This window comes from Coregonus clupeaformis, chromosome 29 (genome assembly GCF_020615455.1).
Source record: "Coregonus clupeaformis isolate EN_2021a chromosome 29, ASM2061545v1, whole genome shotgun sequence".
In the NCBI taxonomy this organism is placed as follows: Eukaryota; Metazoa; Chordata; class Actinopteri; order Salmoniformes; family Salmonidae; genus Coregonus; species Coregonus clupeaformis.
Window position 1 is genome coordinate 18,064,255 of NC_059220.1, and position 15,152 is coordinate 18,079,406.

The following is a 15,152-nucleotide window of genomic DNA, read 5'->3' on the forward strand; positions in this document are numbered from 1 at the left end:
GAAAATAGCTGTGCAGCAACACTCCCCATCCAACCTAACAGAGCTTGAGAGGATCTGAAGAGAAGAATGGGAGAAACTCCCCAAATACAGGAGTCCCAAGCTTGTAGCGTCATACCTAAGAAGACCCGATGCTGTAATCGCTGCCACAGGTGCTTCAACAAAGTACTGAGTAAAGGGTCTGAATACTTATGTAAATGTTATTTTTCAGTTTTTTATTTGTAATAAATGTGCAATAATTTCTAAAAGCCTGTTTTTGCTTTATCATTATGGGGTATTGTGTGTAGATTAATGAGGGGAAAAAACAATTTAATCAATTTTAGAATAAGGCTGTAACGTAACAAAATGTGGAAAAAGTCAAGGAGTCTGAATAATTTCCGAAGGCACTGTATATTATTTAGTAGGCCTATATGTAAAGACAAGATTACATTAAGAATAGTCTGATGAGTGACAATACTATCACTTGTGAATGATGTATTTATTATCACTTGTGAACGATGCCCAGTGTGTGCAGTAAATCAAGAAACAGCGCACGCCTTTTCTTTGGCGACTTTTTCAAATCATAGTCGCACACCTCATGTAGCCTAGCCCATAGGCCTATATGTTTGATACGTTTTGTATCACAACTAAAGCGGCCTAATAACTTCTTTAAATGAAGCACATTAATCCGCTTTACAACCGGTGTAGAGCCTAACTGGCATACACTGGATGACATGGGTCCCATTATGCCTGGCAAAAACCAAACACTGCATTCCACAGTAAGAGCATCATACCAACGGTCAAGCATGGGGATGGTTTCGGAATGCTTTGCTGCCTCAGGACCTGGATGATTTGCCTTAATAGAAGCAACCATGAATTCTGCTCTGTGTCAGAGAATTCTACAGAAGAATGTCAGGCCATCCGTCTGAGCTTAAGCTAAAGCGCAGCTGGGTCATGCAGCAAGACAATGATCCATAACACACAATCAAGTCTACATGAAAATGGCTAAAAAGCAACACATTTGTAGTTTTGGAATGGCCTAGTCAAAGTCTAGACCTAATCCCAATTGAGATGTTGTGGCAGGACTTGAAAAAAGCAGTTAATGCTTGAAAACCCACAAATGTCACTGAGTTACAGCAGTTCTGCAGGGAAGAGTGGGCCAAAATTCCTCCACAGCGACGTGAGAGACTGATCAACAACTACAGGAAGCGTTTGGTTGGAGTCATTGCAGCTAAAGGTGGCACAACCAGTTATTGAGTGTAAGGGGGCAATTACTTTTTCACACAGGGGCATTGGGTGTTGCATAACTTTGTTTATGGAATAAATGAAATAAGTATGTAATTGTTGTGTTATTTGTTCACTCAGGTTCCCTTTATCTAATATTAGGTCTCTCTCTCTCTCTCTCTCTCTCTCTCTCTCTCTCTCTCTCTCTCTCTCTCTCTCTCTCTCTCTCTCTCTCTCTCTCTCTCTCTCTCTCTCTCTCTCTCTCTCTCTCTCTCTCTCTCTCTCTCTCTCTCTCTCTCTCTCTCTCTCTCTCTCTCTCTCTCTCTCTCTCTCTCTCTCTCTCTCTCTCTCTTCTCTCTCTCTCTCTCTCTCTCTCTCTCTCTCTCTCTCTCTCTCTCTCTCCCTCCCTCCCTCCCTCCCTCCCTCCCTCCCTCCCTCCCTCCCTCCCTCCCTCCCTCCCTCCCTCCCTCTCAGGCGCTACAGAGCGGCTCTGCGGAAAAGCCTGAATAAAATACGACAGCTGTTCCAGCGCCCTCTGAAGAACTGCCGCCCACAGAGCACCGCCATCCAACTGGATATAGTGAGCCAAGATAACAACTTCTCCAACCCATCACTCTTGTCAGAAACCAACTCCAAAACAGGGTCACCAGAGGCCAAGTCCATGTCAGAGGTGACTATGGAGGATCATAAAGACACTATACTGGACCAGGACTCTGTCACCATGGAGCAGTCTGGAAAACTAGCCTGACTACAGACTCAAATACACACTTGATTTTATGAATCCCAGGACTCCCTGGAAAACAGTGGCAATTGTTACTGAGTGGACAATCCTGGCTAAAAATATACAAATGAATTAATGAAATTAAATACAATACAGGTTGGGACTAAACACCAGAGAAGGACCATATGAAGGATCATTCTAGTATGACCAATGGGATGTCATTGTGACACTTATGTCTTAAGTGGATCTACACAACAAGACTGTCATATCAGCGATCCTATCTGTTCTGTTTCTGACTAAAAAAAAGGTTAGCTTGCAATGCACATTGTACAGTCACTCAGGGGCATTGGACCATTATCTGTTTGAACTACAATGTTGAACTACAATGTTTGAACTAGATTGCAGACTGTACATATACAAACATCACTATCTGTCCAAATGTGTTCTTCCTCAATGAATATACCTATGGCAACACTGCCTATCTAAAATCATTTAAATGTAATCTTTCAGTTTTGTATAACTGGGTTAAAATGAATATGACCATCTCATTTACATTTATAGATCCATCTTATACTACTGTATGTTTTATAAAGATGCCATAGTGGTTTCATATACGAGCACACCATCTGGTGGCATAGTGATGCTGATGCACCTCTATCCAGTACCTCTGAACAGCCAAGTACAGTCGTGGTCAAAAGTTTTGAGAATGACACAAGTATTGGTCTTCACAATGTTTGCTGCTTCAGTGTTTTTAGATATTTTTGTCAGATGTTACTATGGTATACTGAAGTATAACTACAAGCATTCCATAAGTGTCAAAGGCTTTTACTGACAATTACATGATGTTTATGCAAAGAGTCAATATTTGCAGTGTTGACCCTTCTTTTTCAAGACCTCTGCAATCCGCCCTGGCATGCTGTCAATTAACTTCTGGGCCACATCCTGACTGATGGCAGCCCATTCTTGCATAATCAATGCTTGGAGTTTGTCAGAATTTGTGGGTTTTTGTTTGTCCACCCGCCTCTTGAGGATCGACCACAAGTTCTCAATGGGATTAAGGTCTGGGGAGTTTCCTGGCCATTGACCCAAAATGTCGATGTTTTGTTCCCGAGCCACTTAGTTATCACTTTTGCCTTATGGCAAGGTGCTCCATCATTCTGGAAAAGGCATTGTTCGTTACCAAACTGTTCTTGGATGGTTGGGAGAAGTTGCTCTCGGAGGATGTGTTGGTACCGTTCTTTATTCATGGCTGTGTTCTTAGGCAGAATTGTGAGTGAGCCCATTCCCTTGGCTGAGAAGCAACCCCACACATGAATGGTCTCAGGATGCTTTACTGTTGGCATGACACAGGACTGATGGTAGCGCTCACCTTGTCTTCTCCGGACAAGCTTTTTTACGGATGCCCCAAACAATCGGAAAGGGGATTCATCAGAGAAAATGACTTTACCCCAGTCCTCAGCAGTCCAATCCCTTTATCTTTTGCAGAATATCAGTCTGTCCCTGATGTTTTTCCTGGAGAGAAGTGGCTTCCTCGTTGCCCTTCTTGACACCAGGCCATCCTCCAAAAGTCTTCGCCTCACTGTGCGTGCAGATGCACTCACACCTGCCTGCTGCCATTCCTAAGCAAGATCTGCACTGGTGGTGCCCTGATCCCGCAGCTGAATCAACTTTAGGAGACGGTCCTGGCGCTTGCTGAACTTTCTTGGGCGCCCTGAAGCCTTCTTCACAACAATTGAACCTCTCTCCTTGAAGTTCTTGATGATCCGATAAATGGTTGATTTAGGTGCAATCTTACTAGCAGCAATATCCTTGCCTGTGAAGCCCTTTTTGTGCAAAGCAATGATGACGGCATGTGTTTCCTTGCAGGTAACCATGGTTAACAGAGGAAGAACAATGATTTCAAGCACCACCCTCTCTTTAAAGCTTCCAGTCTGTTATTCTAACTCAATCAGCATGACAGAGTGATCTCCAGCCTTGTCCTCGTCAACACTCTCACCTGTGTTAACGACAGAATCACTGACATGATGTCAGCTGGTCCTTTTGTGGCAGGGCTGAAATGCAGTGGAAATGTTTTTTGGGGATTAAGTTCATTTTCATGGCAAAGAGGGACTTTGCAATTAATTGCAATTAATCTGATCACTCTTCATAACATTCTGGAGTATATACAAATTGCCATCATAAAAACTGAGGCAGGAGACTTTGTGAAAATTTATATTTGTGTCATTCTCAAAACCTTTCACCACAACTGTACAGCAGTGGAAGAGATCATTATGGAACAGCTAGTTCACCTCTGGTGGTGCAATCAAATTATCTGAGTCTTTGGAACAAGTGGAACATTGCTCTGTGGATCGCCTAATCTCAGATTACTGTGATATAAAAATGACTACTCAGCAACCTTGACAATCAAAAGCTTTTAGTTTCTGATCGCAATATAACACAAAATACGGCAGTTATTGCCAAAAGTAGCTTAGTGATCACAATCCAGAGAGTGTAATATGAAGGCATACCTGATTGACCACCTCAAAGTACACTGCCAGAGTGGTGTTATGGTCAAGACCACATATCTTCCATTGAGAGGTGCCCCCTGTTCCAATTTCCTTTAAGGAAACAAACAGAAGGGATCAGAATCAGAATGACATTATTCTAGAAGGGATCAGAATCAGAATGACATTGTTCTAGAACGGATCAGAAACAGAACAACGTTGTTACATCTCCTTCGGCAGAGATTCAGGACACACACTATTCTGGATTAACAACTGCAGTTACAAAAGGGTCGACCGGTCAAAAGTACTATATTAGGTCACTGTTCTATGTATTTGACATGGACTCACATTTTCAGACACACACGGTCCTTTGGCATTTAATGACACACATGGCCCGATGGCTCCTGAAATCTTGATCTCTCGAGACGTCTGAAATGAAGGAGGACAGATGATATTAGAACATATTAGCAGTTTGTGCACAATTATATTTGGTAAAAGGCAAAGTTAAGAAATCTGATATTTCACATAGAGTTTTATGGATAGAATCAACTATCCATGAGAGCATGTCGCTCTGTTCCAATATCCACACTTACACACTACGTAGAAGCAATGTATTGGGTATGTGTGGATATTGTAACAGTGGCTGCATCTAAAATGACACCCTATTCCTTAAGAGTGTACTACTAGTACACTATATTGGTAAAAGGGTACTATTTCAGACAGCCAGTCTGTGCAATGGCTCTACCTTTATCTCCAGGGTGCCAGCGAAGGCCATCTTGAAGGCTCCAGCCACATCTTTGGTGAAGACCCTCTGGAAGGTTTGTTTGAATAGGGAGGTGTTGAAAGAGTCTGCCATCACCATGTAGCCTCTGCAAAACAGATATACTCATATGAGTTCAACTATACAGTGGGGGAAAAAAGTATTTAGTCAGCCACCAATTGTGCAAGTTCTCCCACTTATAAAGATGAGAGAGGCCTGTAATTTCCATCATAGGTACACGTCAACTATGACAGACAAAATGAGGAAAAAAAATCAATTAAATCACATTGTAGGATTTTTAATGAATTTATTTGCAAATTATGGTGGAAAATAAGTATTTGGTCAATAACAAAAGTTTCTCAATACTTTGTTATATACCCTTTGTTGGCAATGACACAGGTCAAACGTTTTCTGTAAGTCTTCACAAGGTTTTCACACACTGTTGCTGGTATTTTGGCCCATTCCTCCATGCAGATCTCCTCTAGAGCAGTGATGTTTTGGGGCTGTCGCTGGGCAACACGGACTTTCAACTCCCTCCAAAGATTTTCTATGGGGTTGAGATCTGGAGACTGGCTAGGCCACTCCAGGACCTTGAAATGCTTCTTACGAAGCCACTCCTTCGTTGCCCGAGCGGTGTGTTTGCGATCATTGTCATGCTGAAAGACCCAGCCACGTTTCATCTTCAATGCCCTTGCTGATGGAAGGAGGTTTTCACTCAAAATCTCACGATACATGGTCCCATTCATTCTTTCCTTTACACGGATCAGTCGTCCTGGTCCCTTTGCAGAAAAACAGCCCCAAAGCATGATGTTTCCACTCCCATGCTTCACAGTAGGTATGGTGTTCTTTGGATGCAACTCAGCATTCTTTGTTCTCCAAACACGACGAGTTGAGTTTTTACCAAAAATATATATTTTGGTTTCATCTGACCATATGACATTTTCCCAATCCTCTTCTGGATCATCCAAATGCAACTTCAGACGGGCCTGGACATGTACTGGCTTAAGCAGGGGGACACGTCTGGCACTGCAGGATTTTAGTCCCTGGCGGCGTAGTGTGTTACAGATGGTAGGCTTTGTTACTTTGGTCCCAGCTCTCTGCAGGTCATTCACTAGGTCCCCCCGTGTGGTTCTGGGATTTTTGCTCACCGTTCTTGTGATCATTTTGACCCCACGGGGTGAGATCTTGCGTGGAGCCCCAGATCGAGGGAGATTATCAGTGGTCTTGTATGTCTTCCATTTCCTAATAATTGCTCCCACAGTTGATTTCTTCAAACCAAGCTGCTTACCTATTGCAGATTCAGTCTTCCCAGCCTGGTGCAGGTCTACAATTTTGTTTCTGGTGTCCTTTGACAGCTCTTTGGTCTTGGCCATAGTGGAGTTTGGAGTGTGACTGTTTGAGGTTGTGGACAGGTGTCTTTTATACTGATAACAAGTTCAAACAGGTGCCATTAATACAGGTAACGAGTGGAGGACAGAGGAGCCTCTTAAAGAAGAAGTTACAGGTCTGTGAGAGCCAGAAATCTTGCTTGTTTGTAGGTGACCAAATACTTATTTTCCACCATAATTTGCAAATAAATTCATAAGAAATCCTACAATGTGATTTTCTGGATTTTCTTTTCTCAAAAATTTGTCTGTCATAGTTGACGTGTACCTATGATGAAAATTACAGGCCTCTCTCATCTTTTTAAGTGGGAGAACTTGCACAATTGGTGGCTGACTAAATACTTTTCCCCCCCACTGTACATAGGGTGAATCTCAGAAGTCTCTCCTCGCCTCCTCCTCTCTCCTCGCCTTCCTTCTCTTCCTCAAAGCCTCAGAGGAGAGCATTGGAGGAGAAAATAAGAGGACAAACTCTCCTCTTACTATGGGAGGAGCCAGAGAGATTGACATATGTGTGTGTTCTGCGTATCAAATGGCATTTTGTTCCCTATATAGTGCACTACTTTTGACCAGAGCTCTGTAGGCCCTAGTCAAAAGTAGTGAACTATATAGGGAGCCATTCTGGACGCAACTTGTGTGTTCACCAGACAGACAGAGCATCCTCACCCAGTGTGATTGGAACAACACTTCATCTCCAGCAGTCCGGTCTGGTCCAGAGCGCAGGCATAGATGTCTATGATGTGGCCGTTGGTGGAGGCACGGCTCGCCAATGCCTCGTAATGCTGAAAATGAAGGAAAGGGTTTTACCCCAACTTCATACAGGATAAAAACAGGATCCAATATCAGGGTTTTTTCTGGATCAGAAAGGGGCTTAGGTGGTGTGTAAGGCAGGGGGCGTGCCACTACGCTCACTGCGCGAGGCTGAATTTTAGAGGCCTCCCATCTTGGTGGTGTAGAGATGTTTTTCCATTTTTAAGCCAATTTCCTGCAATTCTACAAATGTCTTCATGGAGCTGAGAGAAATGTTTACAGTTTTAAAAGGACATTTCCTGCAATTCTACACATTTTACCATGGATCCGAGAGATAATGTTGCAGTTTCAAAGCTAATTTACATAGATTCTACATATTCTGCCATGAAGCTGAGATAACATTTATCAGTTTTAAAGCTAATTTCCTGCAATTCTATTCATTTTGCCATGGCTAATGCTGTGTTCTTTTGCTCAAACATAATAACAAAATAAATTCTGCTAAATTCATTGTTTGAGGAATTTTTAATTCTAATTAACTTTCTAGCTTTTATGGTTATTGTTAGTTCTCAAATATTATAAAAAAATATGTATATATATATATACACACCACCAGTCAAAAGTTTTAGAACATCTACTCATGCAAGGGTTTTTCTTTATTTTTACTATTTTCTACATTGTAGAATAATAGTGAAGACATCAGAACTATGAAATAACACATATGGAATCATGTAGTAACGAAAAATTTGTTAAACAAATCTAAATATATTTTATATTTGAGATTCTTCAAATAGCCACCCTTTGTCTTGATGACAGCTTTGCACACTCTTGGCATTCTCTCAACCAGCTTCACCTGGAATGCTTTTCCAACAGTCTTGAAGGAGTTCCCACATATACTGAGCACTTGTTGGCTGCTTTTCCTTCCCTCTGCGGTCCGACTCATCCCAAACCGTCTCAATTTGAAATGTCTTTCCTTCTTAATGCGTTAGAGCCAACCAGTTGTGTTGTGACAAGGTAGCGGGGGGTATACAGAAGATAGCCCTATTTGGTAAAAGACCAAGTCCATATTATGGCAAGAACAGCTCAAATAAGCAAAGAGAAACGACAGTCCATTATTACTTTAAGACATGAAGGTCAGTCAATACGGAAAATTTCAAGAACTTTGAAAGTGCAGTCGCAAAAACCATCAAGCACTATGATGAAACTGGCTCTCATGAGGACTGCCACAGGAATGGAAGACCTAGAGTTACCTCTGATGTAGAAGATAAGTTAATTAGAGTTACCAGCCTCAGAAATTGCAGCCCAAATAAATGCTTCACAGAGTTCTATTAACAGACATCTCAACATCAACTGTTCAGAGGAGACTGTGCGAATCAGGCCTTCATGGACAAATTGCTGCAAAGAAACCACTACTAAAGGACACCAATAATAAGTAGAGACTTGCTTGGGCCAAGAAACACGAGCAATGGACATTAGACCGGTGGAAATGTGTCCTTTGGTCTGGAGTAGAAATTGGAGATTTTTGGTTCCAACCGCCGTGTCTTTGTGAGACGCAGTGTGGGTGAACGGATGATCTCCCCATGTGTATTTCCCACCATAAATCATGGAGGAGGAGGTGTGATGGTGCTTTGCTGGTGACACTGTCTGTGATTTATTTAGAATTCAAGGCACACTTAACCAGCATGGCTACCACAGCATTCTGCAGCGATACGCCATCCCATCTGGTTTGCGCTTTGTGGGACTATCATTTGTTTTTCAACAGGACAATGACCCAAAACACACCTCCAGGCTGTGTAAGGGCTATTTTACTAAGAAGGAGAGTGATGGAATGCTGCATCAGATGACCTGGCCTCCACTATCCCACGACCTCAACCAAATTGAGATGGTTTGGGATGAGTCGGACCGCAGAGTGAAGGAAAAGCAGCCAACAAGTGCTCAGCATATGTGGGAACTCCTTCAAGACTGTTGGAAAAGCATTCCAGGTGAAGCTGGTTGAGAGAATGCTAAGAGTGTGCAAAGCTGTCATCAAGGCAAAGGGTGGCTATTTGAAGAATCTCAAATTTAAAATATATTTAGATTTGTTTAACACTTTTTTGGTTACTACATGATTCCATATGTGTCATTTCATAGTTTTGATGTCTTCACTTTTATTCTACAATGTAGAAAATAGTAAAAATAAAGAAAAACCCTTTAATGAGTAGGTGTTATAAAACTTTTGACCGGTAGTGTATATATATATATTTTTTACACAGTTTGGATTTAGGCGGCCCGAAAAAACGCTTAGGAGGCCCCCCAAGGATCTCAAGGGCAGAAAATCCCTTAATATAATATATAGAAAAAGGTATTGCCTGTTTGTATTTTTGTTATGCTAAAACACACATCTAGCCATTAACTGGTTGTCTCACTTTAATGTGCTGTAACACACTACTTCATCACCATTCACAGACAGTGGCAACAGACCTGAAAAAAGTTCAGATCATGGTAAACCCATCTACAGTGGGGGGAAAAAGTATTTAGTCAGCCACCAATTGTGCAAGTTCTCCCACTTAAAGATGAGAGAGGCCTGTAATTTTCATCATAGGTACACGTCAACTATGACAGATAAAATGAGAAAGAATAATCCAGAAAATCACATTGTAGGATTTTTAATGAATTTATTTGCAAATTATGGTGTAAAATAAGTATTTGGTCAATAACAAAAGTTTCTCAATACTTTGTTATATACCCTTTGTTGGCAATGACACAGGTCAAACGTTTTCTGTAAGTCTTCACAAGGTTTTCACACACTGTTTCTGGTATTTTGGCCCATTCCTCCATGCAGATCTCCTCTAGAGCAGTGATGTTTTGGGGCTGTCGTTGGGCAACACGGACTTTCAACTCCCTCCAAAGATTTTCAATGGGGTTGAGATCTGGAGACTGGCTGGGCCACTCCAGGACCTTGAAATGCTTCTTACGAAGCCACTCCTTCGTTGCCCGGGCGGTGTGTTTGGGATCATTGTCATGCTGAAAGACCCAGCCACGTTTCATCTTCAATGCCCTTGCTGATGGAAGGAGGTTTTCACTCAAAATCTCACAATACATGGCCCCATTCATTCTTTCCTTTACACGGATCAGTCGTCCTGGTCCCTTTGCAGAAAAACAGCCCCAAAGCATGATGTTTCCACCCCCATGCTTCACAGTAGGTATGGTGTTCTTTGGATGCAACTCAGCATTCTTTGTCCTCCAAACACGACAAGTTGAGTTTTTTTTGGTTTCATCTGACCATATGACATTCTCCCAATCCTCTTCTGGATCATCCAAATGCACTCTAGCAAACTTCAGACGGGCCTGGACATGTACTGGCTTAAGCAGGGGGACACGTCTGGCACTGCAGGATTTGAGTCCCTGGCGGCGTAGTGTGTTACTGATGGTAGGCTTTGTTACTTTGGTCCCAGCTCTCTGCAGGTCATTCACTAGGTCCCCCCGTGTGGTTCTGGGATTTTTGCTCACCGTTCTTGTGATCATTTTGACCCCACGGGGTGAGATCTTGCGTGGAGCCCCAGATCGAGGGAGATTATCAGTGGTCTTGTATGTCTTCCATTTCCTAATAATTGCTCCCACAGTTGATTTCTTCAAACCAAGCTGCTTACCTATTGCAGATTCAGTCTTCCCAGCCTGGTGCAGGTCTACAATTTTGTTTCTGGTGTCCTTTGACAGCTCTTTGGTCTTGGCCATAGTGGAGTTTGGAGTGTGACTGTTTGAGGTTGTGGACAGGTGTCTTTTATACTGATAACAAGTTCAAACAGGTGCCATTAATACAGGTAACGAGTGGAGGACAGAGGAGCCTCTTAAAGAAGAAGTTACAGGTCTGTGAGAGCCAGAAATCTTGCTTGTTTGTAGGTGACCAAATACTTATTTTCCACCATAATTTGCAAATAAATTCATAAAAAATTCCTACAATGTGATTTTCTGGATTTTTTTCCTCAATTTGTCTGTCATAGTTGACATGTACCTATGATGAAAATTACAGGCCTCTCTCATCTTTTTAAGTGGGAGAACTTGCACAATTGGTGGCTGACTAAATACTTTTTTCCCCCACTGTAAATAACAGGCAAAGTGAACAGTCAAAGGTTGACCCAAAACGTACTTTGGTCCCCTTTTTCATGAACTTGGCGTTGTCCTTCTCAATGTCGTGCCAGGATCGAATAGGGGTCTTTAGCTCATCTCCTACCACCATGCCTGGGCCCTGAGTGGCTGGTCCACCGATGAAGGTCATGATGCGTGCCCCAGTGTTAGGGAAGGTGCACTGGAAGGAGAATGGATGGTGGAAAAAAAGGGACATTTTATTACAAAACATTTCTATGAAGCTGAGTAAACAATCCTGCCCCATTCCACGGCGTAATAGGTTTATACATCTTACAAATCCCACTTCATAGAGAGGAACACAGGGAAATATGAATTTGAAGTAGTGTGTGGGGGCTGATCAGACGAAACGGTAATATTAAAAATATGTACCATTATATTCCAATGACAAATATGAACAGACCTGGTTTTAAATAGTATTTAAAATCTTTCAAACACTTTGAAAGCTCTTGCTTGAGTCTGCCTAGGATGCCAGATAACTATTATATTGGTGCCATTGTGCCAGGAAAAATCTATTAATCAAGCCAAAGTATTTGAAAGATTTAAAATACTATTTGAACCCAGGTCTGCAGTGAGGCAGTATATATGTATGTCCAGGTCTAACCTCCAGCAAGCCAACAGCGATGGACATGGCCGACCCTAACGAGCGGAGGGGCCGTTTGCCCTGAGTGACAGGCCAGGGATCCCTCTGGAGCTCTCCAAGCAGGTCTGTCAGGTTCATGTCAATCTTCTGGACAGGCTGTAGGAATCTAGGCAACACAAGAAAATTGAAATAAGTCCTAACATTATACTTATTTTGTGTACGTACTGCCATTGCATTGGTGTGCGGCTGTATGTGTATTTTTTTCTTATGCATTCAATAAATCAATAAATCAGTCAAGTCAACCAATCTACAGACCACAATCAAAAAGGTACTATACTGAACAAAAATATAAATGCAACATCCAACAATTTCAATGATTTGACTGAGTTACAGTTCACATAAGGAAATAAGTCAATTTAAATTAATAAATTAGGCCCTAATCTATCGATTTCACATGACTGGGCAGGGGCGCAGCCATGGGTGGGCCTGGGAGGGCATAAGCCCCACTGGGGAGCCAGGCTCAGCCAATCAGAATATGTTTTTCCCCACAAAAGGGCTTTATTACAGACACAAAATACTCCTCATCAGCTGTCCAGGTTGCTGGTCTCAAACGATTCCGCAGGTGAAGAAGCCGGATGTGGAGGTCCTGGGCTGGCGTGGTTACATGTGGTCTGAGGTTTTGAGGCCTGTTGGACGTACTGCCAAATTCTGTAAAACTATGTTGGAGGCGGCTTATGGTAGAGAAATTAACATTCAATTCTCTGGCAACAGCTCTGGTGGACATTCCTGCAGTCAGCATGTCAATTGTACGCTCCCTCAAAACATGAGACATCTGTGGCATTGTGTTGTGTGACAAAACTGCACATTCTAGAGTGGCCTTTTAGTTTCCCCAGCTCAAGGTGCACCTGTGTAATGATCCTGCGGTTTAATCAGCTTCTTGATATGCCACACCTGTCAGGTGGATGGATTATCTTGGCAAAGGAGAAATGCTCAATAACAGGGATGTAACTAAATGTGCGCACAAACTTTGAGAGAAATAAGCTTTTCATGGTCTGAAAAATGTCTGGTATCTTTTATTTCAGCTCATGAAACCAACACTTTACATGTTGCGTTTATATTTTTGTTCAGTATACAATGTCTATACAATGCTGTAGACTGTATCTTTGTAGAGTGGTTTACCTGTTGGAGAGGGGGGGCTGTGGAGCTTGTGGTCCCCGTCCTGCCTGTGCAGCAGTGGGTTTGGTCAAGCCCAGCATCTCCTGCAGCTGCTTGGCGTTAAGGTCTTTGGTTCCTCTGAAGACGTAGCTCTTGGAGATGCCATCGCAGCCCAGCTCATGGACTTGGATCATGCGTCCGAAGGTGATGAGGCCCACCAGGGCCGCAGGAGGCAGCAAGGACAGGGACATCTGTAAGGACTCCTTCAGGGCCTGCAGGTCTTCATCCTCCATGCAGGTGTCCACCACGTACAGGAAGACCAGAGGCATCTGGGGACCTCTCTGCAGGGTAAAGAGAGAGAACCTGGTCAACTATCCTATTGCATAAAACAGTGAAAGGATGCTAGAATCCAACAGATGAGTGACGGTTTCATTTTCACCTCTCTGTGGGGGCCAGGGGGATAGTAAACTCATTTTAAGGTGGACTAATAAAAAAGGACAAAATGGTTTTCAAGTAAAATGAACAAGGTGTGTGAGATATCCATCATAGGCCTTGTTTTAATGTACTATATGAAAACGAAATAACACAGATTTGTAGGAAAGATGAGATCTGATCTGAATGCTGTTGAACACTACTATAAAACTGATCAAATTGAGATAAATCAAAATACTGTATAACAATTCGAGAATCCAGCATCGATCAAATAGAAACCTTACCTGGACAACATATTCAATGGTGGAGAACTGTGGCAGCAGCTCAGCTGGCTGGTTGACCTCTGATATCCCAGCATAGGTAGGTGGAAACTGATTTCTCTGATAGCAGAAGTTGCAAGCCCACAGTTTGGCTCCGTAATCCACTTGGCTAGGTTGAGAGTGTAAGAATATTTGAAGATAAATACACAACGCAGAGGACTAAAGGTCAAGAGGGAATTAACGATCAATGGAAATAGTTGTTTTTCAGTTCAACATTGTTTAGAATCTGTGTAGGGGTTCCAACCAGGGACTCAGCTACATGTGGCAAGTTCTCATTGGTCCAAATTGTCTATACATTGAGCCTGAAACAGGATACTTGGGGGTTTGGCCATTGGCCCAATTGTATTGCAAGGAATTCTAATTGGTCAGCCACATGCTAGGCTTGAGGCTATAAACTACATCCTGTCTCTTTGTTCAGTGGAGAAACATTGAGGACAGGGAAGAATGAACATCTACCATCTACTTTCCAGCATAACAACTATGATTTGTTCTCTTTTAATAAATACATTTTTCTCCCTCTGATTTGCTTTGGGGTCTGTGTTATTGAAGAATAACATCAACTGCTAACAAGACACAAATTGATAAGAGTGGTACAAATCTGTGAGAGAATGACCACACAGTTAAGGGACCATTCCATGGTAACAGAATTACGCTTTGACTCATATTTTTCAACAATAAACATTGATTTCTAAGTTTAACAAACAATACAACTCCATGCACAAGGACTACGAAGAAAAATGTACACAGAAAAATTCACAAACACATTTACTGGAAGAACTGTGCAGATGCAAAGTTTGGTAACGGAATTACGGTAAAATGTCCCTCCATTTTTTATGCGACCACGTTTTCCAAAAGCTCTTAAATATCTGCTCTGAATTACGATTCAAAGATGTCTGCAGAAAGAATGGGGTGTCAGCTATGGCATGACACATTGAGTTTGAAAAAATATACAGTATTTTGGTTATTCAACTAGTAGGTGAAGTGGGTTGACATCCGGTAACAGAATTACAGTAACCGAAAGACATCATGGTTCCCTGATCTGTACTATACAGAAATGCATAATTATGGATATGAATATTATTCTCTTCATGGTGATGTATCCTGAATAGGTACACAAAAAGGTAGAAATATGCAATATCCTTCTTTTGCATATTTGGGTATTATTCTACACACTGGCTATTATTGTAATGAGCTCATCCCCCAAACAAGACCACATCAGCCCCCCGCGGCCCAAGGTTTTCGAACCA

General features: G+C 42.2%; 1 protein-coding gene across 1 annotated transcript in view; it reads right to left on the bottom strand.

Moving 5' to 3' along the window:
* The window catches only part of LOC121544699 (protein transport protein Sec23A), a 45,980-nt gene that overhangs the window by 24,587 nt on the left and 6,241 nt on the right, over positions 1 to 15,152 (bottom strand). Inside the window, exons 3-10 of the mRNA XM_041854772.2 lie at positions 13,870 to 14,014; positions 13,178 to 13,494; positions 12,020 to 12,164; positions 11,420 to 11,578; positions 7,213 to 7,328; positions 5,150 to 5,273; positions 4,753 to 4,833; positions 4,429 to 4,518 (exon numbers count right to left, since the gene is read on the bottom strand). Of these exons, the coding sequence (XP_041710706.1) occupies positions 4,429 to 4,518; positions 4,753 to 4,833; positions 5,150 to 5,273; positions 7,213 to 7,328; positions 11,420 to 11,578; positions 12,020 to 12,164; positions 13,178 to 13,494; positions 13,870 to 14,014 (1,177 nt within the window). The remainder of the gene's footprint in view (positions 1 to 4,428; positions 4,519 to 4,752; positions 4,834 to 5,149; positions 5,274 to 7,212; positions 7,329 to 11,419; positions 11,579 to 12,019; positions 12,165 to 13,177; positions 13,495 to 13,869; positions 14,015 to 15,152) is intronic.